Source organism: Euleptes europaea, chromosome 12, assembly GCF_029931775.1.
Source record: "Euleptes europaea isolate rEulEur1 chromosome 12, rEulEur1.hap1, whole genome shotgun sequence".
In the NCBI taxonomy this organism is placed as follows: Eukaryota; Metazoa; Chordata; class Lepidosauria; order Squamata; family Sphaerodactylidae; genus Euleptes; species Euleptes europaea.
Window position 1 is genome coordinate 48,289,461 of NC_079323.1, and position 27,421 is coordinate 48,316,881.

Here is a 27,421-nt window from a genome sequence, read left to right on the forward strand (position 1 = left end):
ATTGGCAGAATAATGGTTTGAACTGCAATGTTTAATAGCCTGTGATAATGTCAAACATAGCAAAAAAATCATGTTGTGTGTCGTGACTAATTCCGTACTTCAGATAATGTTGTATGACTGTTAATGGAATAATGAATAAAATGTATTGTAGTAATATTAAGTAGTTGTCCTAACAATGAAAGACAATTCATGCTAATGTATTATTTTAAAGGTCTTCTTTAAAAACTCCCAGTTCACATCTTTCAACCAATGTGAAAAAAAATTGTAAAAGAGAATGATTTGGATAAAACCTGGAGATAAGGGTTCACCAAAAAAAAGCATCGAGGGTTTTGCTTGGAAAAACAGTCATGAGGAGCAGGGAGTGCCATAAAAATGAATTGGGTGAGGTCGAGCTAAAAGGCTGGCTGAATCCAATACAGTATGTTTAATAAAAGGATTTTTTTCCTTATTCAGACATCCCGGTTTCATATATAGTATTTTTTCTCTGAACAGATAAAGTAATACTATTACCATTTGGAACTCCTTTTGTTGTGTATCTAAATGTTGCCCATAAATCCAATGTATTATTTTCCTTTAAATTCTAATCCATACAGAAACAGTGATCCTTTTCTTAGTGTGGTGGACACACAGAGTAGGTGTTCTGTATGATCATCCCCTCTAAAAATTTACCACATAGTTAAAATATGAGCAATGTCCTCCTGTAGGATCTCCTACAAATTAGCAAAGCCACCCTGGAAACTCAGTCATACATATGGGAGGAAGAAGCAGTGCATCTAGAAATGGTATTACATGTGGCTTGCTGTTCTGTCCTCATATCTATATTTTAATGAAGGGGCAAAATCATGCCTGCATCTTCCAAAAAATCCTCCCAAGTATTCTGTGACGAACAAGTTGTATGTAGCATCCAATTGTGCATGAGCAACTCTGGCCTGATCGCACTGTTTTCCTTTCTGGTGGGGAAATTATTGAAATAAACAACCAAACTAACAGGAAGAGATTTGACAAAGATAGTATTAATTGAACTTTTATGGATTGAGGTTATTGCCTGTAACAGCTAATTTATCAAAAAAGGAGTTAAGTGTATATCCATTCAACATCAGTGTCACTGCGTTGGAAAGGGTTTTCGAGGCAAGACAGGAGAGGAGATGGTCTGCCATTGCCTCCCTCTGCTAGCGATTTTGGCCTTCCTTGGTGGTCTCCCATCCAAGTATTAACCAGGGCTGACTCTGCTTAGCTTCTGAGATCTGACGAGATTGGGGTAGCCTGGGCCATCAGTGGCATTACTATGGTACTAATACCCTAAAATACTTTGGATCTATTAATGAGATAAGCCTTAACTAGTACTTTTCAGGTCCACCTCCTTTGCTTCTATGTTGTCCTTATGCACAATATCCAGAACTTTCAAGTTACAATATAATGTTTTGTGGCTCCAAGGCATGTGCATATTGTGTTTCTGATAAACTTTTGAACTCTTAGAGAAAAATGACACCACACATACACCACAAGAGCCAGTGTGGTGCAGTGGTTAAGAGCAGTGTAAGCTAATCTCGAGAACTGGGTTTGATTCCCCACTCCTCCACATGAGCAGCAGACTCTAATCTGGTGAACTGGGTTAGTTTCCCCACTCCTCCACATGAAGCCAGCTGGGTGACCTTGGGCTAATTCTCCTAGAGCTCTCTCAGCCCCATCTACCTCACAAGCTGTCTGTTGTAGGGAGAGGAAGGGAAGAACATTGTAAGACGGTTTGATTCTCTTTAAAAGGTAGGGAAAATCAGCATATAAAAAACAACTATTCTTCTACTTCTTGCCCCTCACACAATTTCTAGCCTCCTGCAATGCACTGTTGAAGATTGCCTGCAGTCACTTTGGTACCCTGGTGCATTCTGAGACAAAGGAGGAGTCTGAATTAGTCTAATAGGAATCTGTTTCTTTGGTTTAGATATGAAATCCGTGATGACCACACCTTGAAAATCCGAAAAGTTACAGCAGGAGACATGGGATCTTATACATGTGTTGCAGAAAATATGGTTGGAAAAGCAGAAGCATCAGCAACTCTAACAGTTCAAGGTAAGAATTAATTTGAAATACTGTTTATACTCTGAGAAGGAAAAAATGGGTTTTTAAGCAGTAATTTTTTTGGACATAAATAATATTTACTGCAGGAACTTATTACCAAAAAAAGAAGAAAAGAAAAGAAAGGTCACTCTGATTTGATTGCTGAATTTCAGCTGAACTGTTGAAGCATTTCAAATACGATTTTCTTTCAGTGGGTGGAAAGAGTTATGACCTATCATGGAAATGGAAAATGAAAGTGTTTTGTACACCAGTGCTCTTAGAAGTTATTAGTAATGTGAATTCCTTAAGGATTAACCAATTGATAAAAAACTTCGTCAGAATCACTATGAAGGGCTGATTCAAAACAGAATTTTTTTGTGGTGCCTGTGCACTTTTATTTGAGCTTATATTTTTTTTACTAGTGTTTCAGACTGTGATACAGTGTTTTTCCTTACAACTCTGTAGATTCGCTTTTGTTTTTCAAGACAAGGTGCCTTCTTTAAGATATTACATAAAATCACTGGAGTTACTCATAATCATTCATATTAATATGTGAAAACAGATCGCAGGACTACTGTTTTTTTCTTGCCCTGTAAAAAGTCTAGCAGAATTCATTGAATGAGTATGTGTGAAAATCTGTCATTGGAGTTATATATACATTCCAGATGTTCACTCTTCAGATAATTCCTTGCTTCCTTTCCTGGCTAGAAGGCAAACAGTGATGTCATACCCCTTTGCCCTCATCTAATGGCTATGATCTTCCATCTTGTTCCCTATTCTAGTATATGTGGATTTTACAAAAACAGTTTAAATTTATTTTGATAAACTTCTCTCAACATTGTTCCTGTTTGTGACTGTTCAAGTCAATGTGTTTTGTACTGAACTTATTGTTTACTGGGCTGGCTAAAGCAGGAAAAAACAGGTTAAGGATAGATAAAATAATATGAATAAGTAATTTCGTTGGTTTTGTAAGGTGCCTTCTCTGCTTCTGTTGCTTGTGGTAAGACGCAAGGGCAATGCTGGCTGTGTTTAATAAATAAGGTGACTAGATGGGCTGTTGGTTCTTCTTATGATGGATGATTCTGTGTTTAGAAGAAAATACACAGTGAGACTTGAATCTGAAATTCAAGCCTCCCTGAGCAAGACATGGTGGTATAGAAATATCCTAAATGAATAAGATTTGTTGGTTCTTGTAGGTTATCCGGGCTGTGTAACCGTGGTCTTGGTATTTTCTTTCCTGCTCGGGGGTCGCATAAGATTTGTGTTTCTTTCATTCAAATGCTTCTTCAGTTCAAAACAGTTTCTTCAAATGAACTAATAGAACTTTTTAGAACTGATTTTGATTGCCGATTGAAATTTTTTGTAAATTGTTGAGTTAACGATGTTTTTGTCTTCATACCTGAAACATTAAGGTGATGAATGTAGTTTGCAGTACTATATCACTTATACTACATAGCCAATATTTTCAATGATGTTTGAAAAAGGTTATACCCAACAAAAATGCTTTGCACAACTTTTTAGTATGGTTTACATGGTTCTGTGCCCCCATCCTCAAGTTCTACCCAGAATCAGTAAGACTTCCCCTGATTTATCTGCCACATTTTTCATTTACTGAAGCTTCTTACTAGTATGTAAAGACATAGTTGAGTACAGTCATCCAGTCTGGATGAAATCAGAGCTTCAGCTGTGGCCAGGTGAAGCTTATCAAGGAAACTCCATAGCTGATACATCAATTAAAGTTAGACTAACGTACTATACACACATAGGTGAGTACTTTATTTTGCATGTTTAGACGTAAAACTATTTCAAGCTGCAGTCTTGGGAGAGTGCAGTCTTGTCCAGAACAGACTGGCCAATTAGGGTTGGTCAGAGGCATGGCTCTGTGCTTTCTCCCCTTTTTCTTTCTTTCTTTTTTTTTGACTGGTTTTTTTTTGGGGGAGCATAGTTGGGGCCCTTTTGAGATGGGGATCGTGTAATCAGAGCCAACTTGGTCTGACCACCCTTTCAGTGGGTTGATCTGCATCAAGCATAAGTGTTTTTTAAAAGGCAGTGCACACCAAGTCCTGTCCGGAGGGATATACGCTCCAACTAAAAAGAGCCAGCTTCAACAGCTGCTTACCATCAGGCTTCCGAAGGAGATTTCTTCATCCACACAGATGAGCAATCTCCTTCAGACAGCCCCCATGACTGAGACTTCAGCTGGCTCCAATCTCCCCCCCCCCCCCGTGAAAACCTGCTCTCACACTGAAGGTCGCCCTGATTAGAGGCTTCATTCCCCACACCGTGACCATCTCTTGGAATCAGATTTTTCATGACCACAATAAAGGACTGTTCACAGAATGTCATTTGCCACCAAAAAGAATGTTTTCCGTGCCTTATTTCTCTTGCAGTTAAGCCTTTTTCTCCATTTGGAAGCTAATTTGCATGGACCTCATGCAGAGCGGCCCAGAAATGAAAGCAGTCCCCATACTTTGAGGTGCCAGCCAGGCAATCGGCTCTTTTCATCAATCCTCTGCAACGCTAAACTTTTGAACCTGAAAACCAATGGATAGCTCGGCTTGCAAATGCCTGAAGGATGGGGGCGACCCCTTTGCAGGCCCATAAAATTGGACCCCCCCATCACAAAGTTCACCAAACTTTGGTGACCATCTAAGAAGAGTCATTTGCAGCCATACTGCAAATTTAGGGACTCTACCTCCAAAGGTCCCCCCCCCCCCAGGAGCTTTGAAAAAAATCCCCATAGACTAAAATGGTCCCGAATTTTTCAGAAAACCTGAAAATAAGCTGAATACTGAATTTATCAGTATGGGTATTCGGCTTATTCTGGGTTTACTGAAAAAAATCAGCCCAATAAACCCAAACTCGAAATTTACTGAAAATTTTTTTTTTGCACAACCCTATGACCAATTCCTAATTCTCCTTATCATCCAGAAGTAGCCATTTTTATCTGTTCTGAGAATTGGCTTATTGGTCCTCATTCAGACCATTGTCCAGACATTGATTCAGAATGCCCACTATCTCACCTGACTCAGTTGAAAAGGACAAGTAGAGATGGGTGTCATCAGCAAATCTGGATGATATCCTTAGTAGTTCCATCAGAGGTTAAATAGTATGGGTAAAATGCTAAACAGCATGGGTGGGTGGGGGGGCAAGAGAAACTCCTGCAAGATTTTGAGGCACAGAGGTCCAAACAGGTGCTCCTGGCATATTCAGCATTCCTTCATCATAGTGGAAAGATCTCCTTCTTGTGACGCTCATCAGTTTGCCTCCAATTTTAAAATGAATTTTGACTTCATATAGATACTACCTCAAAATCAGAAGGATTCCCCCCTGACTAGGCTCAAAGTTCTCTGAATCCAATTAATTGCTACCACAGCTATACGGAGGATCATGCTGCCTATCTTGTCTCCCCCTTCAACATTCATAAATGCACTTCAGACACATTGCTCACCTTATTTTTCTTTAAGGTAAATTTAGCTTAAAATTTCAAAGCAGTTCTAATGTCTGACTCACGTGCTTATCTTTCAGTTCTAATGTCTGACTCTTATGCTTCTCTTTCAGTAAGAGTAGTTCTCTTTCCTATTTGCCAGGAGCTGTTACCTAGCTTCTCACAGTTTGAATTTAAAAAGGTATCATTATAGCTGACCCAGTTCTTTTCCTAAAGAAATTTAGCCTGCATCAAAGGAGAAAATGATTGTGCATCTCATTGTAAAAAGAAGTGAAAATGGATTTCTATCCTTCAGCAGTTTGCCAAGCAATCACATTTTATCCCTAGAAAACTAAGCCATTAAGAAAATCTAAACCCACTCTTGTTTGTTTTTGTACCAATAAGAAATAAAAGGTATCTATATCCATTATCTTCTCACAGAATTAGATTCTGCACTGAACTTTCTATGGCTACTCAGTATGCTTAGCAATTGCACATTCAGGGAATGGACTCTCACTGAATGCTACAAATGGATACTTCTTTCTTTATAGGACAGTAAAGGAACAATCCAAGAACGTTCTTATATTCTGTGCCAGACTCGTCCCTTAAAATTTCTTAGATCTCTTAAATATTAGAGTTCAGGAGTGGAGAACGTTGGCTTTGTTTCTGAGTATGACTATCGATTTACCCATTGCAGCATTTGTGTGCAGATTGTCCAAAAACTCTTTGGCATAGCAGCTTCTCTTTATAGTTAGGCATGCTTGAACACCCACTAGTTCTGTTCACCTCTTGCTTTCAGGTCACAAGCTGGGAACTGACTGTTCAGTGAGCTGTTCAGATGCATGAAATTAGACAGTTTTAATGTCTGCCACCTGTCTGCCACTACCACTTGTCTGCTACAGCTACCAGTGCACTGCAAGACAGTCTGATCAGAGGATTGCCTCACATGTACTCGAGGGAGTTCGTTTGCCTAGTGAGCATGTTCACCATGAAGTGTTGCCAGAGAGATTAACAAAATAGAGCTGCACAAACTGATCAAAGTGTGGATGAAGATTTATTCAGGAATTAACGTACTTGATAGTAAAGAATAGAGATAAAGACAGGCTTCTAGCTACATCACTAGCTGAGAGAGAGAGAGAGAGAGAGAGAGAGAGAGAGAGAGAGAGAGAGAGAGAGAGAGACTGTGGAACTTCTGAGAAGAAGCAGGATATTGCCCTAGCTATCGAGACAGACGAGGAATGACACTTAACAGGAGAGAAGATGCTGACCTTACTACTTTAACTAACTATCCTCTTGCGGCCTCTTGCAGGTTCTTCTCTTCTTTGTACACCATACATTGCCTATTCCAACATGAAGTCATGTACCAGCTGACTTCAGGAGTCCCTCACAGCACACAGAAAGTGTAGTCTGGAGGCTTCTGGCACCAGGTAGCTGGACAGCAATAAATCTGATAATAAAAGGCATGTCTTGTACCTTGTAGGAGATCTTCAGCTCATAAGCAGTCAAATAGCATTCTTTGGGGAAGGATTCTATTCCCCTTATGGGGCAAGTAGGCAGAGTCAGAAAGGATATTTTTCTGTTTATGGAGGCAGAGACTGGGGTTCAGGTATGTGTCCTGAGTGGACAACTGGGAAACAGTGCTAGTGTTGAACAAATGCTCAGTAAAAGATGAAGGGGAATTCTAGGTATGAAAGCAAATCAAATAAGGTGAAAACTGGAATGGAGATCTATAGTTCCAGATATGACTATAGGTCATATTACCCAGCAATGAAAATATTAATAGTGACAGACAGTGGGGATGGTCAAATTGAGACTTTGGAACATATTAGTTGGTTCTGTTGCTTTTGGGGGGATTTGAGGAAGAAATTTTTAGGGTAGTTTATATTTTATAAATCATATGTTTCTTCGCAGAGACTAACTCAAATATTACTATTTGAGAATGATTAAAGGATTGTGTTCTTAGATGCAAAATTTTTGTAAGCAGTAATTAAACATAAAAGGGGGTAATAAAGGGTTGTTTCAGTTTGATGCTGCTTGTGGCCAGATGGCCATAAAAGCAATATTATTTAAGTAAGTAAGTAGGTAATAGTAACAGAGTCTTCTATGGACAAAGCTTATTGGTGAGATTAGGAATCTTTGAAGGACTGTCTGAATTATGGTTATGTGTGAGGTAGGGCTTTTCTAGGTGACTCGTTGAAATGCTGTTCAGCACCAGTTAGCATGCTTGAATCATGCTAACTGTTCAGCACCTGTTGGCATGCTTGAGTTCTGCTTGTTCAAATGGTTTTGACAGGAAAGATCAAGGGTTAATGTGCAAATTATTATATTTTGTAAACATCAAGTAATCACACAGAACATTTGCATTTTAACAAACAATTCCTTCCTCCAGCTGCCTATAGATATAGTCAACAATTTATTCACTAGGCATGAACTCAAAGATATGAAGAAATTTCTCCTATCCTACCCATCTCTTTTCTGTGATCAATTTGTAACGGTAAGAGAAATTCTTATATTTTAAAAAAACTAGTAATTTATACTTTCCCGATTTGTTCTTGGTGTAATTATTACCTAAGGACAAAATAGAAAAAAATTATCCTTCCCTCTTCCCCAGATTTGATCAGCCTCAAATCACAACTCATGTTAACAAGAGGGATATCCAGAAACAATGGGTTTTCATATGGCCAAAGTGTCAAGGGTTAGCCTTTTGCAATAAAGCAAGTACAGAATTAATTTATTAGATGCATGAGAGAGTAGTAAAGACAAGCATTGCTTTAAGACAAGCCTGGCTAGAATCTTAATATGATAATATGTAGGATTAATGCATCCTACTTAGGCTACTTACTAGTCCATGTTTCCTAAGGGGCTACAAACTGCAATAATAATAAAATAAATGCTGGGCTCGAAGCATGTGCCTTATTTGTATTCACTGTCATTCAGATTACATCTATTGAGCTCTTCCTATACTCCAAAGACACATTTTTAAACCAGGCCTTCCACACAATCCTTCTCAACCGGAATGATTTTTTTCTCAATAATTGTAGATTTTTTTGGTTTTATGTTTAGAGTGATCATTTTATGGAGCCACATGGCATAATTGCCGAGGAAAGAATCATGCAAGGGTGAAAATGGACAAGAAGAGTTTTAGTGTAAAACATGTTGTGAGAATTGACCTTTCAAAAGCTGACGTTTTATGACTTACAATTTAAAAAAAAATTACAACCATAACCCAGTTACCAGCAAAACTAATCAGTACCCCTGTACACATAACCCCTCTTCACGCTGATTGCATATGTGGAGGATAGCGGACATGAGCACCTTGGCTGCTCCCCCGCCCCGTGTGATCGCTGTTTTGTGAACAAGGTGCCTACGCATGAAAGCAGTGTATACTATTTCACTGTTTGCTTTCCAAATGTTGTCATCCACAGAGAGGAAGCATACACATTGACATCCCCTCTGTACTTAGTCACCATGCTCACAAGCTAGTGAGTACATAGAGGTGGGGGGGGCACACTATGCCTTCTCTGTTTATTCATTCAATGTGTGGAGGGGCTGTGTGTACAGGGCTGTTACCCGAATTGCTCTTTTTAAATGGGGAAATTAGCTTGAGCAATCGGAAACTACAATATTTATATGCCAGCTTATAACGCGCCCCTGGTAAAAAAGGTAAAAAGAAAGGATATAGTGAGATCAACCAACTATACCAGAGCCGGTTATCTGTGACCCTTGAAATCAAGACAGAGGCAAAAGGATTCCAAATTAATAGTGTTTATGTAGTCAAGCATTCAATGGTGCAACACAAACATACAGAGAATCTAAGAATTCAAAAGGTAGTAGAGTAGCGACTGATGCCAATTGCAGGCTACGTGCTTGTTTGCTTTCTCTGACATGGCTTCTGCTGGAACAGAGGTGACCAGGAACATGGTGTCTCTCAGGCTCTCTGGAGGTTGCTATGGCCTCGGTCTCTCAGCTGCCGGCTGCTCGGAACACACAGGAGCGGTCGTGTCAGTTTCGCTGGCGCTCGCGCTAGCCTTCCCTGTAGCTTTTAGGGCAGGCGCGCAGCTGGAACAGGGGCGCACACGTAGGCTGTTCACGGGTGCCATAACCAGTCCGGGAAATTGGCATGCGTGGGCTTACAGGGCTACTACAGCGATCAAAATAGCTTTGTTTTGGGGGGGGTTGCTTTATTGTAGCCACTGCCAAAAATAATGCCCGCTATTCGGGTAGAGATTTTTTAATGTTTTATCCCTGATTTTATTTTAAATCTCTGTCGTAATATGGCTTCTGCTTATACAAAACTGAACCTTTGAGAAGGTGCAGAAAAGAGCAACCAAAATGATTAGGAGACCAGAGCAACTGACCTATAGGGAGCTGTTAAGATGCTTAGGGCTGTTTAGCTTGGAAAGAAGGAGGCTAAGGGAAGACATGATAGAGGTCTATAAAATTATGCATGGTTTGGAGAGAGTGGACAGGGAGAGGTTTTTCTCCCTCTCCCATAATACTAGAACAAGGGGTCATCTGCTAAAGCTGGAGGGCGAGAGATTCAAAACAGATAAAAGGAAGTATTTTTTTTTCACACAACGCATAGTTAAATTGTGGAACTCCCTGCCCCAAAATGTGGTGATGGCTGCCAGCTTGGAGGGCTTTAAGAGGGAAGTAGACATATTCATGGAGGAGAGGGGTATTCATGGCTGTTAGTTAGAATGGATACTAGTCATGCATACCTGTTCTCTCTAGTATCAGAGGAGCATGCCTATTATATTGGGTGTGGTGGAACACAGGCAGGATGGTGCTGCTGCAGTCGTATTGTTTGTGGCTTCCTAGAGGCACCTGGTTGGCCACTGTGTGAATAGACTGCTGGACTTGATGGGCCTTGGTCTGATCCAGCAGGGCCTTTCTTATGTTCTTATGAGTCGTTATTTTAATCCCATTTTCTGTTGTCTTGTTTTGATCTTTTTCTTATAAAATACATTTTTTAATATTAGTTCTGTATAGATGGTATACATTGAATGGAAAAACTGTGTATAAATTGTCTGTGGTTATGAATAGCATATAGTGAAAATTAAAATGCAGGGGGCTAAACTGTTCACAATGACAACAAAAATCCATATCTCCATTGAACATATATACATAATGCATGAACTGTGGTGAATATCTTAGACCTATGCCATGCTGTAGACTCCATATTGCAATGCCACTGAATGTTCTTCAGAAGTCTTTGTCTCCTCTTTAAAAAATGATTGCTTTGCATTCCTTGCTTCCACTGGGCTATAAACTATTATTCCATTCAGCTAGTGGCATGTTCCTCTGGCTAAAGGTACCTTCCTACGACACAAGAGGTACTTCTGCCAATGGAAAAAAACTTCTTGCATTTAGTAAAGGCTGCAGACACCTGAGAAACACACCACTGTTAAATGAGCAAATTGGTAGGGTACTGCCCATAGGATCCTAATTACAAGACAGGCAAATTGAGACTGGAAAAAAAAAACTTATTCTGTATTACATATTAGTGTGCAAAATCTGGTGATTCTTTAGTAACATCCTTACAGAAAAGTAAATGACACAAGCACCTTTCAGATTGTATAGCTTAAAGGAAGTACCATTTGACATTTACTACTGTGAACTGTGAAAGCACCGTACATTTCTGCCAATGAACTGAATAGTATGGCTGCTGACTTCCATGTGAATCATCTTGAAAACTAGTGAGAAAGGAAGACATTTATTTCCTTATCGATGCAAACTCAAAGTGGCTAACAGAACAGCAGAAGATATAGACATCACAAGTGTCCAACAAGTTAAACAAGCAGAGAATTAAAACAGGTAGTTAAAAGCCAGAATGTAGTGTTAACAGGGAGAGAAGGCGGCATGGTATAGCCTAATGTCATCAGATCTTGGAAGATAAGAAGTGTTCGTGCTTGTAGGTGGGACCACCAAGGAAGACTATGCAGAGGAAGGCAATGGCAAGCCACCTCTGATTCTCATTTGCCATGAAAGCCCCTTGATGGGGTCACAATAAGTCAGCTGCAACTTGAAGGCACTTTACACACACACATATGTAGTGTTAACACAGCTAAAAAACTTTACCCTCCATCAAATGCCTTTTGAAACATAACAGCCGGACACACCTTCCTGCATGCTGCAAATGGAGGTACTCACTGTACTCATTCTGTTAGGACATTTCAGAGGAATGGATCTATGAGAACGTGACCTTACTGTTGCCAAATGGACCATCGTAAGTGATGTATCTCCAGGAGAAGGTTGTCTGAGAAACGGAAGTCACACATGGGAGTACGTCACTTAGATGAGTTGGGAACAAATGGAAACCATGTGTGTGCAGAGACTTATGGAAGAAACAAAATCCCTGAAGGCTTTACTTATAACAAATGTAGTGTACAATATATTATCTCCCTATTGTTACTAAAGGTTAAATAAGATATTTAGTGTCTGAGCAGTTGATCAATGGTTCTTAACTACATTGCATTAAAGCACTTTCTGTATTGGCAAGAATACAGTTGGCAAATTTTCAATACAAACAGTGCCTTCTGCAAACAAAATTAGTTCAGTAAAGAAAGTTAAAATATAGTTGCAAGTTTATTTTTTGGACCTTTATCTCAGTTTTTCTAGTATTAGGTAAACTTTTTTTAACCCTTAAAATAGATGTATTTACTTCATTTATACCCCGCCTTTCATCCCTTTGTTTTTTGTGTAGTCCCACATGGGAACTGTGCATGCATAGGCCAGCCACAATCATTCTAAGAAGTTCCAACAGCATGAGGTGCTTTCCCACCCTGTGTACAACTTAAGCAACCCAATACTGAAAAAGAAATTGGTCTACACATATAGTGCCTCATATCTAAAAAAAAAAATTAAAAAAAAAATTTTTTTTGAAGAGTAAAAAGCTGATAAGCCACTTACATTGTCTTTAGAGGGAATAAAATAGTCAATTTTCAATTGTTTTGTAGGCTTTGTTGGAGAAAGCTGGCCTGAGTTCCTCCTCCATTTTCTTTTCTGTCTCAGATTAAGATAAGTCCAGCTGGAGTAAAGGAAATTAATTACCTGGGACTTCTAGAGATAAACAGCAGCCTCTCCAATTAAAATTAAACTAAAATGAGATAAAATAAATGCTAAATCTCTAAAATTCTGGCAGGAGAACATGACACAGCAGTATGCTGGTCGCCAGCTTTTTGGGCTGCCTCTACACATATACAAAACTTCCTGTTAGGGATGTTATGGTTAGTCTAAATATCATCATCTGATTTGCTTTTGGGCTTTCATACGCATGAAATTTTTCTTCTCTCAAAAATCTCCATTAGTTTGGTGGGGCAAATCAGTGCATGCAAAGAAGCAAGTCGCTGGTAGCACCACAGAGTATTAAGTCCAGGATCGCCTCCCTTCTGGTTGGGTCCATAACCAATTGTTCAAGGGCACAGTCATTGATGATGTCTAGAAATTTTGTCTCTTTGGCTTGACTGGAGCATGCATTTATCCAGTCAATTTGGGAGTAGTTAAAGTCTCCCATTATTACTACTTTATCACCTTTGCATGCTTCCCTGATTTCATTCTCCATCTCTAGATCACCCTGAGCCTTTTGGTCAGGAAGCCGATAGAACGTCCCTAGTACTAAATTACCTTTGGGGCCCGGAATCGGCACCCACAAGGATTCTGTGGATGAGTGTGCCATTTTTATGGTTTATAGTTTATTAGACACTATGCCTTCCTTGATATAAATAGCAACACCCCCTCCAATATGCCCTTCCCTGTCATTATATAGTGTTTGTAACCAGGGATGACTGTATCCCACTGGTTTTCTCCCCTCCACCAGGTTTCTGTAATGCTCACAGTATTTATGTTTTAATTATGACAGTGTATTCATGCTTAATATGCACCTAAAAGGGTAAAACCAAATGAGAGCACTGAAGGACTTTAGATATGCAGAATATCCCTTTAAAAACCTGAAAATGCTTTGACATTTACCACATATGAGTCAAATGTTATATAAATTATTCATTGAATAACTGGTGTTTTCTTTTTTTAAAAATCTAGCATTTATTGTACTTTATCTGTTTATATAATGCATAGTGTGTGTTTACATTTATATATGTGTGTGTGTTGGAGTTTGGAAATGAATGTTTGTATATACATAATCTCAGCAATTTTATTTTTGTGAGATCAGCACTATTGGTTAATTTTCTAACCATCATAACTGCTTATGGGATAGATTTGGAAAAATAGTTTAAGGTCAGAAAGGCATTTTAGCGTTTCCATTAACACCTTTGACCCTCTCCCATTTTGTGTGTGTTAAGTGCCGTCAAGTCGCTTCCGATTCATGGTGACCCTATGAATGAAAGTCCTCCAAAATGTCCTATCTTTGACAGCCTTGCTAAGGTCTTACAAATTGAAGGCGGTGGCTTTGGTCAGAAGTGGTTTACCAGTGCCTTCTTCTGCGCAGTACTAGCCAGGGTTAGCCGTAGTGGCACTGCTGTTGTCTACTAAAGATCCTCCGCCAGTGTCACCTTCCACTACTGCTGCTGCCCAGTAACTCTCCCATTTTAAGTTATACTAAATATAGGTCTGAAATTAAGGAAATAGCTTGTAGGATTTTTAAATGCTCACCCAAATTGGCTTTTGTTTACTTAAGCAATCAGTATAGAGGAAAGGTTTAACAAGGGTAGTACTGCAGGTCAACCTCTCCTTTCATAGCATAATGTTTGTGGGGTGAGATGCAACTAGACTAGCTCTTCCTACCCACGCAAATTGAACTTCTAAGGAACAGATGTTTAATTAATTCAAAAAGGATTAGATTGTGTGATTTCCATATCATCCTGACCCATTCCTGACTAAGCTTGTTCACAAGTTACAGTGAAGACACAGTCTGTATACAGTGTACACTTAATTGTTTCTTATATGTGTGTTGAGTAATTTTCATGTTATGTTCAACCCCACATTTATCCAGGCACTGGTCCATGGTTTCCTTTGTAAAGTGAATGCATGTTGGCTCTTTTGCACAAATAGATGTCCTCATGTGCATGCATCCATTGTAACATGTGAACAGAGCTAATGAAATTAGGTGTAGTGAAGTATGCAAGATAGCCTCATGGTTGTTCCTGCAGTTTCTACTGTATGTGGTCTATAATGCTTAAGTGCACATATATAGCCAAGGGAAAACATAGATACAGTGCACATATATAGGCCATTTAGTATGTAGCCCTCACATGTAGTTTATTGCCATTCTTGCATAGGGTTAACATAACCAGAGGACCAGAAAGAACCTATAGATTCTCAGCTTTAAAAACCCTAATGCAAGCTATTATGTCCCATTGATATGATCCCAGTTCAACCAGAAGACAGTTCATAGAAATCAGGAACATAGCTAAATCATAGGTGGGGGAGAGGGAATGTTTAATAGAACATTCATCGTGTCTTATTTAAAAAGGATATATTGTGTGCCTGGTACCTGTGCTGTACAGAATTATGCATTTGGGCCTCACACTCTATATTGGGTTCCCAACCTTTTTGGAACCTGTGGGCACCTTGGAATTCTGACACAGGGTGGTGGACTTAACCATGAAATCGCTGCTGCAGGAAGCAAAACCAACCGCAAAATGTAAGGGAGTGAGGTTGTTCATACCTCTAATACAAACTCTTCAACATTTCAGGCAAAAGCTCTGCTTAACAAGATGCCTTTTAAAATGAAAATATTGGTTAAAATATTTCCTGACATACACACAGCTTACCTTTTCACGTAGTGAAGATCCTTGCGCTGTGGTGGCAGTTGCTGCCAACCAATGTTTTGAAGATCTACACAACCAATCAAATCTCCAATGGCCTGCTGGGCAAAAGCCCCATCTGGTCCCGCTCACTTTCATATCATAAAACACTTGGTGGGCACTAGAAAAGGTTTGGTGGGCACCATGGTGCCCACAGACACCATGCTGGGGACCCCTGGTCTATATACAGTGGCGATGAGCATGAGCCAGAGATTTACTTCTAAAATTGGGACTGGGGTACAGCACTGGAGGTTTTGACCAAGGCCAAAACTTTGGCATGCCCGCACTCCAAATATTTATTTCCCAAGTAAATTGTTCTACTGGAACCTAGCTTAAATCTATGTGTGAGGAAGACCACATGCCTCTTAATATGTATTCACTACCACATGCCTCTTAATATGTAAATTGGTCTTTCTGCAGTAATATACTTGTAGAAGAATTCTTCCTACCAGTGTGTTGTAGAAAACAAATGTTTAAAAAGACATCACCCGCAACAGAGTTGCTTTACCCACTAGAATGGGTATTTCTGCGCTCTGCCAGTCCTGCCTTAATGTATTGACTATCTGTTCCTTCCTTCTTCTCACTGGGAATATAAATGCCATGAACACTGAAGGCGATTATGAAAATTACTCCTAGATTATGTGATGAATAGAACATCATAATACATTTTCATTCTGTTTCTCAGCATGAAGGATGTAGTGGACAATCATCTTCAAATGTTACAGCAAGTTGGGGGTGTAACTGTGCTGAATATGATCCCATCACTCTGCTCAGCAGGGAGGAAGATCCTTTTCACATTGTGGCATATTTTATATATATATATCCTTGATGTTTCATGCTTCATATCACCTGATTTACAATTGAGTTTTCTATTCAGCTAAAAGGAACTATTTGTTTAGTCAGCCTTTTTCTGTGTTGAACCTTTTCTTTTATATCCTAAATATGTTCGTTTTCTCAAATAATTAACTTTTGTAAAATAGGATCTGGCAAATTAAAAAAAAAACACATCTATTTACTTTTTGGTTCATTTTACATTTGATTTTATTTATTCCATTTTTTTCTTTTTGTTTTGTTTTTAGTTGTATCTGGTAAGTTGAAATGTTATTGGCCATCTTCTCATCTTCGTTATCCCTGTGAATGGAACTCCTCTCCCCTTTTTCATCCATACCCTTCCATGTCCGCCAGCTTCTGCTTTCATCTTTCACTTGTAATTGACTGGACAAACTGCAAAGAGCAGATTCTGCCTGAAGTATAGGTAATTTTGTGTCAAGCAGCAAAGGTAATGGGTTGCTTATTTCTATCTGTTTTAATTGTTGTAATGTTGAATTCTGATTAAGTTTGCATACAGTTCTTAATTGTGTACGTCTGATTGAGATCTAGCTTTGGATCTGCAAATACGCCATTTTTAATTTCTTTATTTTTTCATACATATTCATTGTGAGCCTATTTTTGTTGTGTGTTTTCATTCTGTTTGTTTCTTTTATGACATTTTACACTATTTATATGCAGTATGGCATTTATATTGCTTCTCTGCCTTTGGCTAAGATCAAGTATAATGTGCGTAGTATGGCATTTATACATAACACAGAAATCAATTTTAACAGTAGTATTTCTTTTGAATTTTTGTGGTACAGTTAGGGCAGAAAAATGAGGATGGTTTCATCCTAAACCTGGAGAAGCCGTCACAGAAAATGGGATTTCTAAAATCGAATATTAGCTTGGATCCTACAAACTGCAGGTGGAAGGTACTTGCAGATACAGATCTCTGCCTTCCCCAGCAGATTCCTGAGATATCCAAACAACTTGTTAACAGAAGCCTGGAGGAGGGGGGATGCCTTGGGGCACCAGTGAGGCAGGGGAATCAGTTGAAATTGTAGGGGGGGGGTGGAAATTAATCCAGTCCATTAATCCAGTCCCTTCTGTGGGGCAATATCCCAGCACTCACTTGGTGCAGGATATTCCACCTGTATAAAGCAGCAGAGTTCAAAACAGCCAGAAACTATGTGGAGGAATATGTACAGCACACATATTAAAATTGAAGAAAACTGTATTTAATAAATGTTTATAAAGTCCTTTAAAATGAACAACATTTTCCTTAAGAGGTTTCAACTACTTTTACTTCATATTAACAGCAACATTGTTACATCTTCATAGAGTGTGAGGCAGAGAGCAAACAGAGTGATACTGAGTGATACTGAGATAGACTGACAGTTGCAAGCGACAGTTGATTACAAGTAACTGTCTCCAGAAGGGAGGGGCTGATTCTAAAGGAGCACAGAGCCCGCTGTCAATCAAATTAGGCTCCAGCGTTTAATCCAACAGAAATCAGCCCCAAATTGCCAATGTGCCAGTGGGAACTCTGCCGGTGGAACAGTAAGGAAAGACAACTTCACCTGATTCACCATCCTCCTTGTAGCTTCCATGGCCTTTTCTTTCTGCAGCTTATAGCATCAGTTTTTTTGAGGTCATGGGGATGTTGGGGACAAAGGGAGATAAGGAAGACCCATGTTTGTAAGTGCCATTGTGCTCACTGTTTATTACCTACAATGCAGCATGATATTCGGTAACATCCATAATGTGCTTTTGCACATTAATTAACTGAATATATTTCATTCTTCAATTCACAGTTATTATAACTAATACAAATTGGGGCAAAAAACCCATGAACAGTAGTTGTGGCCCATGTCTGTATTCTGGCCCACAACTGGCTGGAAAGAAGGGTTCAGTGAGGAAGGATGCAGTAAGGAAAGGGATTCTCAGGGACACTTACTAATCTCAGGGACACTTACTAATCAGCAGACCTTTCTGGCGAAGAGGATTGTGCTATGTAAACCTGGTGTTTACAAGAATCATAGTGCTGTCTTACTGGATTGTGGGGCACAGCTGTGATTTCATTCTGTAAAAGCAGTACTGTGGGTATTGATCTGGGTTTTCTGGGAAAATTTGAATCAGAGCGTTTTCCAGAAAACTTTCCAATGCTCTAAATAATGTGATCTGATCTTGCATACTTATTTGACTCATTTTTTGTTGTTGTTCCCCAGCACTCATTCTCCCTTGACAGGCACACAAAACACCTCATATTTAGTAAACAGAGCTAAAAATGTAACCTGTGTCAATTTTGGGTGCAGTATAGACATATCAAAAGTTTTCCCAATAGCCACAACATAGTTGAACTGCAATATTCGATTCGGGGGAAATTAAATTAAGCACGCAGTATAACTTAAATGTTATATTCAAACATATTCAAAACTTCGTGAAGACATTATTTGATAGGAACATTCATAAAACCATAGACAAAAGCATATACTTCCCTTATGTTGCTTTTTTTTACATTTAAGGGAAAAGCTATAACTCTAAAAATTACAACTGCACACACTGTTAGGATACCCAAAGAGCTGTGCTTGATATACCTTACATTGACAGTGTTTTATTTTGCATCAGTAACTGAGGCACCTTTAGGTTTACTGTCACTCTTTGCACTGGTTATGTGTTCCATTTCTACCAGCAGAGGACATTTCTCCTTTATTACTTCCTTGTTAGTTTGTTAGTCTACTGCTCCTTTTGTCTTGATTGAGCTGCACTCTTTCTTGTTCCTGCTGTTGGTGGAATGCTTAAGATCCTAATGGCAGTTCTGGACAGCAATCAGGTGTTGCAGTATCCCTCCCGCCATGTCAGAGGAGACATGTTCTGTGCTGCTCATCAAATGATGTCTTTGCTCCACAACTTTTCTTTTGCACAGTAGTCAGCGTAACAGCTATTTCAGTGATGTTGGAGACTGTATTAATTATGTCCATAATTGTATCAAAAGCGGAAGATAACTTGTCTTTGATTATATGTTGCCCACTGTATTAAGGATCCAAGAGGTTTGCACAAGATGAACTGGACAAGCTGGGAACTCAAACCTCTTAGCAAATAATTTGTTTTACTACTACTTTTTTGGATAGAGGTGAAGACAGCAAAAGCTCAGTGAATTTTTTTTTCAGTTGTCTGAATATCTCAGGAATATTTGAAAAGTTTTTTTAATAGCCACTGAAACTAATAGTAACAAATTGAATGCTCCTATAACCTGGATCTAGAAAACCTCATTCTCGGGAATCTGCTTCCAAATGTGTACAGCAATAATCTGGGATACTCTGCCATCTATTGAAGCACAGCGCAAGCCATTCTTTCTGCATAGCAAACTCTCTAAACACTTTATAGCTGAGTCCTATTTCATTTCTGCTGCCAGTAAAAGCACTTTCCTTTCCCTGCTTTTCTTCCTTTAATGTCCAATTACCAATGTGATGATTGTTGAATGCTTTCACAATCACCCTGCAATTTGTCAGTATTGCCTCAATTTTATCCACATTTAATAATCCTTTGACAGAAGATTCAGTCCATGAGCAAAACAGGCAAATATTATAGGAGGATACTGTGCCTTTAATATTTGCCATGCAGCTTTCATATTACTGGCATTGACCATTACTAGGGCTCATACCTTTGAGGGACATACACTTTCAGTCTCTTTACTCCCTACATTGGCTATGTATTTGATGAGACAGTTTGGTATCAGTTGCTTTCAGGAATATTTGTTTCGAGCGTTGCAAACATAACATTCAGTGAAGGAATTCCTGGTATGTCAGTCTATCCTTCAGACCTCAGTGTCAGGGATTCTGCTTGACCAGCCCTTTGAGCAACCATTGTTTGAACTCTTCTGTGCTCTTTATCTGAGAAATCATGTGATAAACAATAACATGATGGCGATTTATGTGATGGCTGAATTAATTTGTGCTGTTCCTTCCAGTATTTATTTCAGTTTATGGAAAAAGGTGTACCATTTGCACATATAGGTCAAGCCTATGTTTTATCTGGTTTTCCTTGGTCTTCTTTAGACATTCTGTCCACAAAGTTTTTTTTTTGGGGGGGGGGGAGCTTAACTGTCTTGAACAGCTTCTATTTGTGGGCTGCAAATCTGGTGTCACTGATCTTGCTTCTCCTCTCCCCAGACCCGGGAGCTCAGTATTTTTATCTTCCTTTTTTGACAAGTCTCTTACTTCACTTGAATTATCAGGTGGTAGATATCAACTATGGCTCTCTAGTTGTTCATGGATTACAGTTCCTCCAATCCCTGACCATTGGTTATGCTGTCTGGAGGAAATGCAGTTCATGAACATCTGGAAGGGCTGTAGTCTGGACATTCCTGTTTTAGCTTATTCTACTCTGCAAATGAGGGAGAAGTAGCGGAGAGCATGATTCCTCTCTCCCTTGCAGAAAGAACATTCTGTTGCTCCAAATACCACTTGCTCTAGACTACAGAACCAAAAGGGGACACATCCTTGGTATGGACATTGGCCAGAAAACTAAGCTTTGCTGAGTTGCAATAGTGGAAAAGCCAACAGGAGCAAAACCTTGTGCAGAGTTACTGCAGCCTAAATAGATGGACTTAAACTAGCATAATACTTCATGGGAAAAAGATGTTAGCTTTCATTCTTGTATGCAGGTCTTCATGGGGCCCATTTAAGGAAATAAAAAGATAACTTATTATGATTCATTACACATATGTCAGATAAACTAAAAAGCTTGTAACCGTTTTTTAGTTGAGTGTTCCTTTGCTTCTCTGGTCGCAGAAGAAGGCTGCCTTATAGTCTCAGCAGGGAGAAAGAGAAAGTGGGGATGGAGAGAAAGCAGGTCCATGTAAAATATCTGGCTGAGCACTCTCCTCCTTCCAGTTTAGAGCATTGGTTTCCCCTGGTTGCAAAGCAGCAACCGCCATTTTGTTTTTGCATGTCAATAGCATGAGAGATTTGGTGGTGCCAGAATAGGAAAGATCCGAGAGATCAGTGGGGTGGATGGATCTGAGATGTTGCAACATTTTAGATATTCTTTAAAAGTAAACATGGTAGGAAGAGTAGGCAGAGCCTTTTCCCCCATACTGTTTTCCTCAGAGAAATTGCATGTTTCAGCTGATATTAGACTCCAGTGGGGGGGGGAGGTAACTACCTGTTCACATACAATGAAAATGGGGAGAGGGGCATTTTTTAAATAAAAAGGGAACACACAGCTAAGGGAAGTTAAGGTCTGTCCTCTGCTAACGTTACCATATTTACTTGAAAGGAAAATGACCCTGGATGGAAGACAGACCCCTTAAAAAGAGGTTATATATAAAAGTAGATGACCCTGAATTTAAAATGACTCCTCCTAAAAAGGTAGCAATAAAAGAAGAAGAGTTGGTTTTTATATGCCAACTTTCTCTACCACTTAAGGAAGAATCAAACTGGCTTACAATCACCTTCCCCTCCCCACAACAGACACCCTGTGAGGTGGGTGAGGCAGAGAGAGTATGACTAGCCCAAGGTCACCCAGCTGGCTTCATGTGGAGGTGCAGGAAAACAAATCCAGTGCACCAGATTAGCATCTGCCACTCATGTGGAGGAGTGGGGAATCAAACCCGGTTCTCCAGATCAGAGTCCACCGCTCCAAACAAAGTGTTTTTATTATAATCAATATACAATTTATAATATACAATTTATAATATAGACTACAGAAGAAAATGCTTTCACTTTTTGCACTTCTTTGCATTGTAACTATTTACAAATAGTGTTGGATCACACTGTTTAAAATTTTAAAGAGACTGGCTTTTTTAACTTCTCTCCCTACCGCCAAGAGTTGGACTACCAGGCAGAAGTGTGAAAGGCTGGTATGGTGTAGTGGTAAGGGGTCGGACTAGGATCTGGGACGACTTACCAAAAGCATGGTAGTTTGGGAACCAGCCATTGCAACTCAGGGCAGTTACACCCTTCTAAATCTTCTGAAGTTAATGGGCTTAGAAGGGTGTAACTCTGCCCAGGTCTGTACTGCGATAGTGCAATCCTGTACAGTGTTACTCCAGTCTAAGTCAACTGAATTCAGTGAGCTGCGACTGGAGTAACTCCACGTAGGATCATAGTGTAACTGTTCTCTCTCCTGTGCTGCATGAAATTTAGAATAGCCATTTAAAGTGGGTTTTTTAATGATTATCAGTGATGCATAAACCTTAAGTACCAAAATAGTGTTCAGATGTGATTGTGTCATACCTGTTGCAATCAGTAAGGAAACAGAGGAAGTAATTAGTTTTTTCAGATGTCTGGTGAGTTAGAGTTGAAAAGCACAAACCACTAAACACGTCTCTTATATAAAGCCTGTTCTTTTGAAGCTTAAAAGGGTAAAGCTAAAACAGAGGAATTAAAAAAAAAACATATCTTCTAGTCTAGTTCATTCACTGTGCTTAATACACTCAACTGCCATATCTCAATGTAACTGACATAATTTTTGACGTTCTATTTACTGCTAGATGAAATGGCCATTTAAGTCTCTATAAATCAAACAGTTTGGACAATGCCGGCAGTATTTATAATGTCACGATGAGCAGATGTTTCAAATTTGCCTTCATTTACATATATATTTTGTTTGAACATGCCCTTGCCTATGTAAATGAAGGAGACATTCTGCTTCACTGTTGCTTTAAATTCATTCCTCTTCAGTAATTGCATTGAAGATTTTTAAATGCTTATAATTTACACAGTAGCAATCCTAGGGCTTCTGAGCTAAGTTGAAAAAAAAATTTTTGAACAACCAAATGACATCAAAATCAAGCCTCTTATGGAAGCTATTAAATGACTCCTAAACTTCACTAAAGCAAAGATGATGACTTTTGTGTATCTAAACCCTGAATTTGCAATCATTTAGTGGTTTTTACCATAGGAATTACTAATACAGGGAGTGTTTCTGGTTCTTCTTGTGACTGCTGGAAATTCCTCTCCTTTAAGATTCTGGCACCCCCTGGAGTACTTTTGTAAGAAACCTCACTGAAAGTAATTAGGCTTTGTGAGACTTCAGACAAAAGGCTGTTCTATTGTGGTTTCATAAAGGAGATTTACGTAGAAGCAACTGTGACACCAGGACTTGCAAAACAATGTCAGTGTCGGGCCTGAACCATGTTTTCTTTATTCTAAGGAGAACCATTCTCTGTATGATTTAAATGTTGTATGTAAGTCTCTAATTCATGTAGATAAAAAATGGGTTCTTCTAATTTTGCTGTACATTTTCCCCTTTAGAGCCACCACATTTTGTTGTGAAACCTCGTGACCAGGTGGCTGCATTAGGCAGAACAGTGACTTTCCCGTGTGAAGCCACAGGGAACCCTCAACCAGCAATATTTTGGCGAAGAGAAGGAAGTCAGGTAAAATTAAGACTTTAGCTGCGTACAGTCCATCACAGGACACTTCCGAAGAAAACACAGACAATTGGACTTCAATATATGCCCCTGTTGGGTACAATGTCATTTACCATGTGAGTGGTATCTTCACACAGGCTGCAAAACTAGTCAGGCAGCTTTCTGCATTTCATGGCTATGGACTGCATATAGCCCAGGAGATGCACGTCATGTGTGCCAATTTTTAATTACACTTCAGTTCTTTAAAAAGTAGCAAATAGCCTGTGAATGAATTTTAGATTAAGCTGTTTTCCCTTCACTCACTAAACAGTTTCCAATGTTTAGCAAGAAAATGAGAACACAAGATCAGTGATAAGAATGGTAAGAGCTAATGAAAAATGATACATCCTGTTTGTTTTGGTAATGGTTTTAAGAACTGATAGCTATCAGAAAGTAACAGCACTAAAAAATCTCCCTTCTTTGTGTAATATAAGAAGTTTTTTTTTGGGGGGGGGGGTGGCCATCGACTTGCAGCCAACGTATGGTGACCCTGGTGGGGTTTTCAGGACAAGAGACATCTAGAGGTGGTTTGCGATTGCCTACCTCTGTGTCATGACCCTGGTATTCCTTGGAGGTCTCTTATCGAAATACTTGCCAGGGTCAACTCTGCTTAGCTTCTCGTATCTGATGCAATCTGGCTAGCCAGACTGTCCAGGTCAGGGTATTGTTTTTACATAGGCACTGAAAACTGAACTCGGCATTTGATGTAATGTATGTATGGTGTTTCAGACCTCATGACGAATGGGGGGAATAGCTTATAATGAATTGTAATACAAATGCAACATCTACCTGTAAACAGTGTTGTGTGTGTTAAGTGCTGTCAAGTCACTTCTGACTCATGGCAACCCTATGAATCAGTGTCCTTCAAAATGTCCTATCTTTAACAGCCTTGCTCAGGTCTTGAAAACTGAGGGCTGTGACTTCCTTTATAAAGTCAATCCATCTCTTGTTGGGTCTTCCTCTTTTCCTGCTACCTTCAACTTTTCCTAGCATGATTGTCTTTTCCAGTGATTCTTGCCAAGAACTCCATGCATCAAGCATGCACACCCAGTTTCTGCCCAGTGGACAGATAATCATACATGTGGCACTCCCTGCAAACACAAGATAGTCCCCACTGTACTTTCTGTACCTTCATGACTGGTTTGGTTATTTAAAGGTACTTCAGGGTTGAAACAGAGTACATACCTGAATCTGTGCAGATTTACATAGCAGGAAGGATACTACCCGAACCTTTATTTTTGCAAAGGTTTTTAACTAAGGGGGTTTATCTTATTAGCAGTTTTATGTTCTGCATCTGCTCTGAGATCTATTTTATTGGTATTTTTAGGGTGCTCAGTGGTTTTTTGTGCTGTTTTCATGCCCCTAGCTTATTTGATTTTTATATGATAGATTATGATTTTATGGTATTGCTTTTACTTGCAAGCTACCCTGGACAGGACTCTGGAAATAGGGCTGTTGAAAAAAAAAATTCGGTATAGTTCGGATTCGGCTGAATTTGGCCCATTTAGATTCGGGAAATGCCGAAGTCCGAACTCCCCCGCTTCGGGTCCGTGCAATTTGGCACGAATTCAAAGTTCGGGGAAAAAATTCGGCCGAATAAAGCCATTAAAAACACAACCGCGCCTTTCCGCGGCTCCAGGGGGGCATTTTTGGGGGTAGAGGTTCCAAACTTTCAGCGGAGCTTCAAAGGAGCCTTCTTGCAAGACCCTCCAAGTTTTGTAAAGATTGGATCAGGGGGGCTGAGATAGGGGCCCGAAAGGGGTCCCCCCCACCCTTAATGTGCATCTCTGAGCAGAGCTTGCCGCCCACGCACAAAGCTCCCAGCCCCAACAAACAGCTGAGAGCAAGGGCGGGGCAGGTGCTAAGAAGTTTGCAAAGCAACTGAACTGCAAAGCAACCTTCAAAGCAACACAACTGCAAAGCAACACCCACAACTGCAAAGCAACACCTTAGCAACCATGCAAAGCAACACCTGACACCTGGGAGTTTGCAAACCATGGAAAGGGACAGAGGCAGCTAGCTATGCATAATGAGCAGGAGGGTGTGGAATTTCCCCTTTTGCATCAGACCCGGGACCAGGCAAATGCATTCTTTAAGTAACCATTTGAAAACCAGTTTTGAGCAAGCATCAAAATAGACCTAACCGATCTTATGAATGAGGGAAAACCTGAGGACACAAAACTGAAGCCCCCCCTCAAACCAGGGAGAGAGAGACTCGAGGGGGCACACACACTCCAGGCAGAACGGGCGAAAGCTTCCCCCCCACCCACAGAAACTGCTCCCTCCCCACACACACACAGACTCTGCTTCCCCCACACACACACACACAGGAGGAAAATTATAGATTAAAGCCCCCAAAGGGGGCTTACTGTGGCTGTCTTCTGTTCCATCAGGAGGGGCTGGGAGGACTGGGTAATTCAATATGATTCCATTGAAGCACGGAAGGTTTTGCCGCTCTGGAGATGCATACAGTATCGGGTGATCCATTCATCCCAATAGGGAAAAGGGGAAAGCCCATATCTCGGGACCCCCTGACCCAATGTTTACAAAACTTGGGGGGTCTCTTATGTAGGCTCGTCTGAAGCTATGCTGAATGTTTGGGGGCTGCACCCCCAAAAATGCACCCCCTGCATTCACAGAAAGAGAAAAGGGGGAGAGCCCATATTTCTGCCCCCACTGAACCCATTTTTACAAAACTTGGGGGGTTTCTTAAGAAGGCTCATCTGAAGCTATGCTGAAAGTTTGGGGGCTGCACCCCCAAAAAAGCGCCTCCTGCAGCCACTGAAATGGAAAAGGGGGAGGGAAAAGGGGTGGAGCCCATATCTCGGGACCCCCTGACCCAATGTTTACAAAACCTGGTGGGTCTCTTAAGAAGGCTCGTCTGAAGCTCCGCTGAAAGTTTGGGGTCTCTACCCCCAAAAATGTGCCCCCTGCAGCCACTCTCATTCATACATTCATTCATAAACCTTTAATGGCATATAAATTGTTATTCTCTTACTCTCTCTTCCCGGCCCGGCCGCGCAGCAGCTGATTCCTACAGTACTCAATCCTGACTGATTGGCCAGAAGAAGACCCAGCTTGGCCACCGATTGGCCGGGGGAGGAGAATGCTGCTTACTGATAGTTATGCTGCTTACTGACGCCCCGAATTTGCCGAATTTATTCGTGAACTCCCGAACTCGCTGAATTCGGCTCCCCCGGTTTCCCGCCATTTTTTAGTTCGGTTCGTCCCGAACTAAAAACCGCCGAATCGGGAAATTCGGCTGTTTTTCAGTTCGGGCCGAACTGAATCGACAGCCCTATCTGAAAAGACATCATATAAATTCCCTAAATAGATCAATAGAGATGAATTATAAGCAATCTGAATTGCTACTTTTTCTACTTTCTCCTTTCTCCCCTCAATAGAACCTGCTGTTTTCATACCAGCCTCCTCAATCTTCTAGCCGGTTTTCTGTCTCACAAACTGGTGACCTCACTATTACAAATGTACAGCGATCTGATGTTGGATATTATATCTGCCAGACTTTAAATGTGGCGGGAAGCATCACAACAAAAGCCTACTTGGAGGTTACTGATGGTAAAGTAAAAATCACTTTCATTGTCATAATGTTTTATACTGCAATTCTAACAATACAACAGTGTTTATAGAATCATAGAGTTGGAAGGGGTGATAAAGGCCATCTAGTCCAGCCATCTAGGATCAGCCCGAACATGTGGACATGTGACATGTGTTCATCCAGCCGCTGCTTGAAGACTGCCGGTGGGCGGGAGTTCACCATCTCTCTAGGAAGGCGATTCCACTGCTGAACTACTCTTACTATAAAAAAACTCATATCCAGCCAATACCTTTCCACCCATTATTGTGATTCCTATCCTCTGCAGCCACAGGAAGAGCTCTCTGTCTTCCTCCGAGAGACAGCCATTCAAATACATTCAAATTATGTTT

General features: G+C 40.2%; 1 protein-coding gene across 1 annotated transcript in view; it reads left to right on the forward strand.

The window, feature by feature from the left end:
- The window catches only part of ROBO1 (roundabout guidance receptor 1), a 711,324-nt gene that overhangs the window by 601,080 nt on the left and 82,823 nt on the right, over nt 1–27,421 (forward strand). Inside the window, exons 8-10 of the mRNA XM_056858074.1 lie at nt 1,940–2,067; nt 23,319–23,443; nt 26,881–27,052. Of these exons, the coding sequence (XP_056714052.1) occupies nt 1,940–2,067; nt 23,319–23,443; nt 26,881–27,052 (425 nt within the window). The remainder of the gene's footprint in view (nt 1–1,939; nt 2,068–23,318; nt 23,444–26,880; nt 27,053–27,421) is intronic.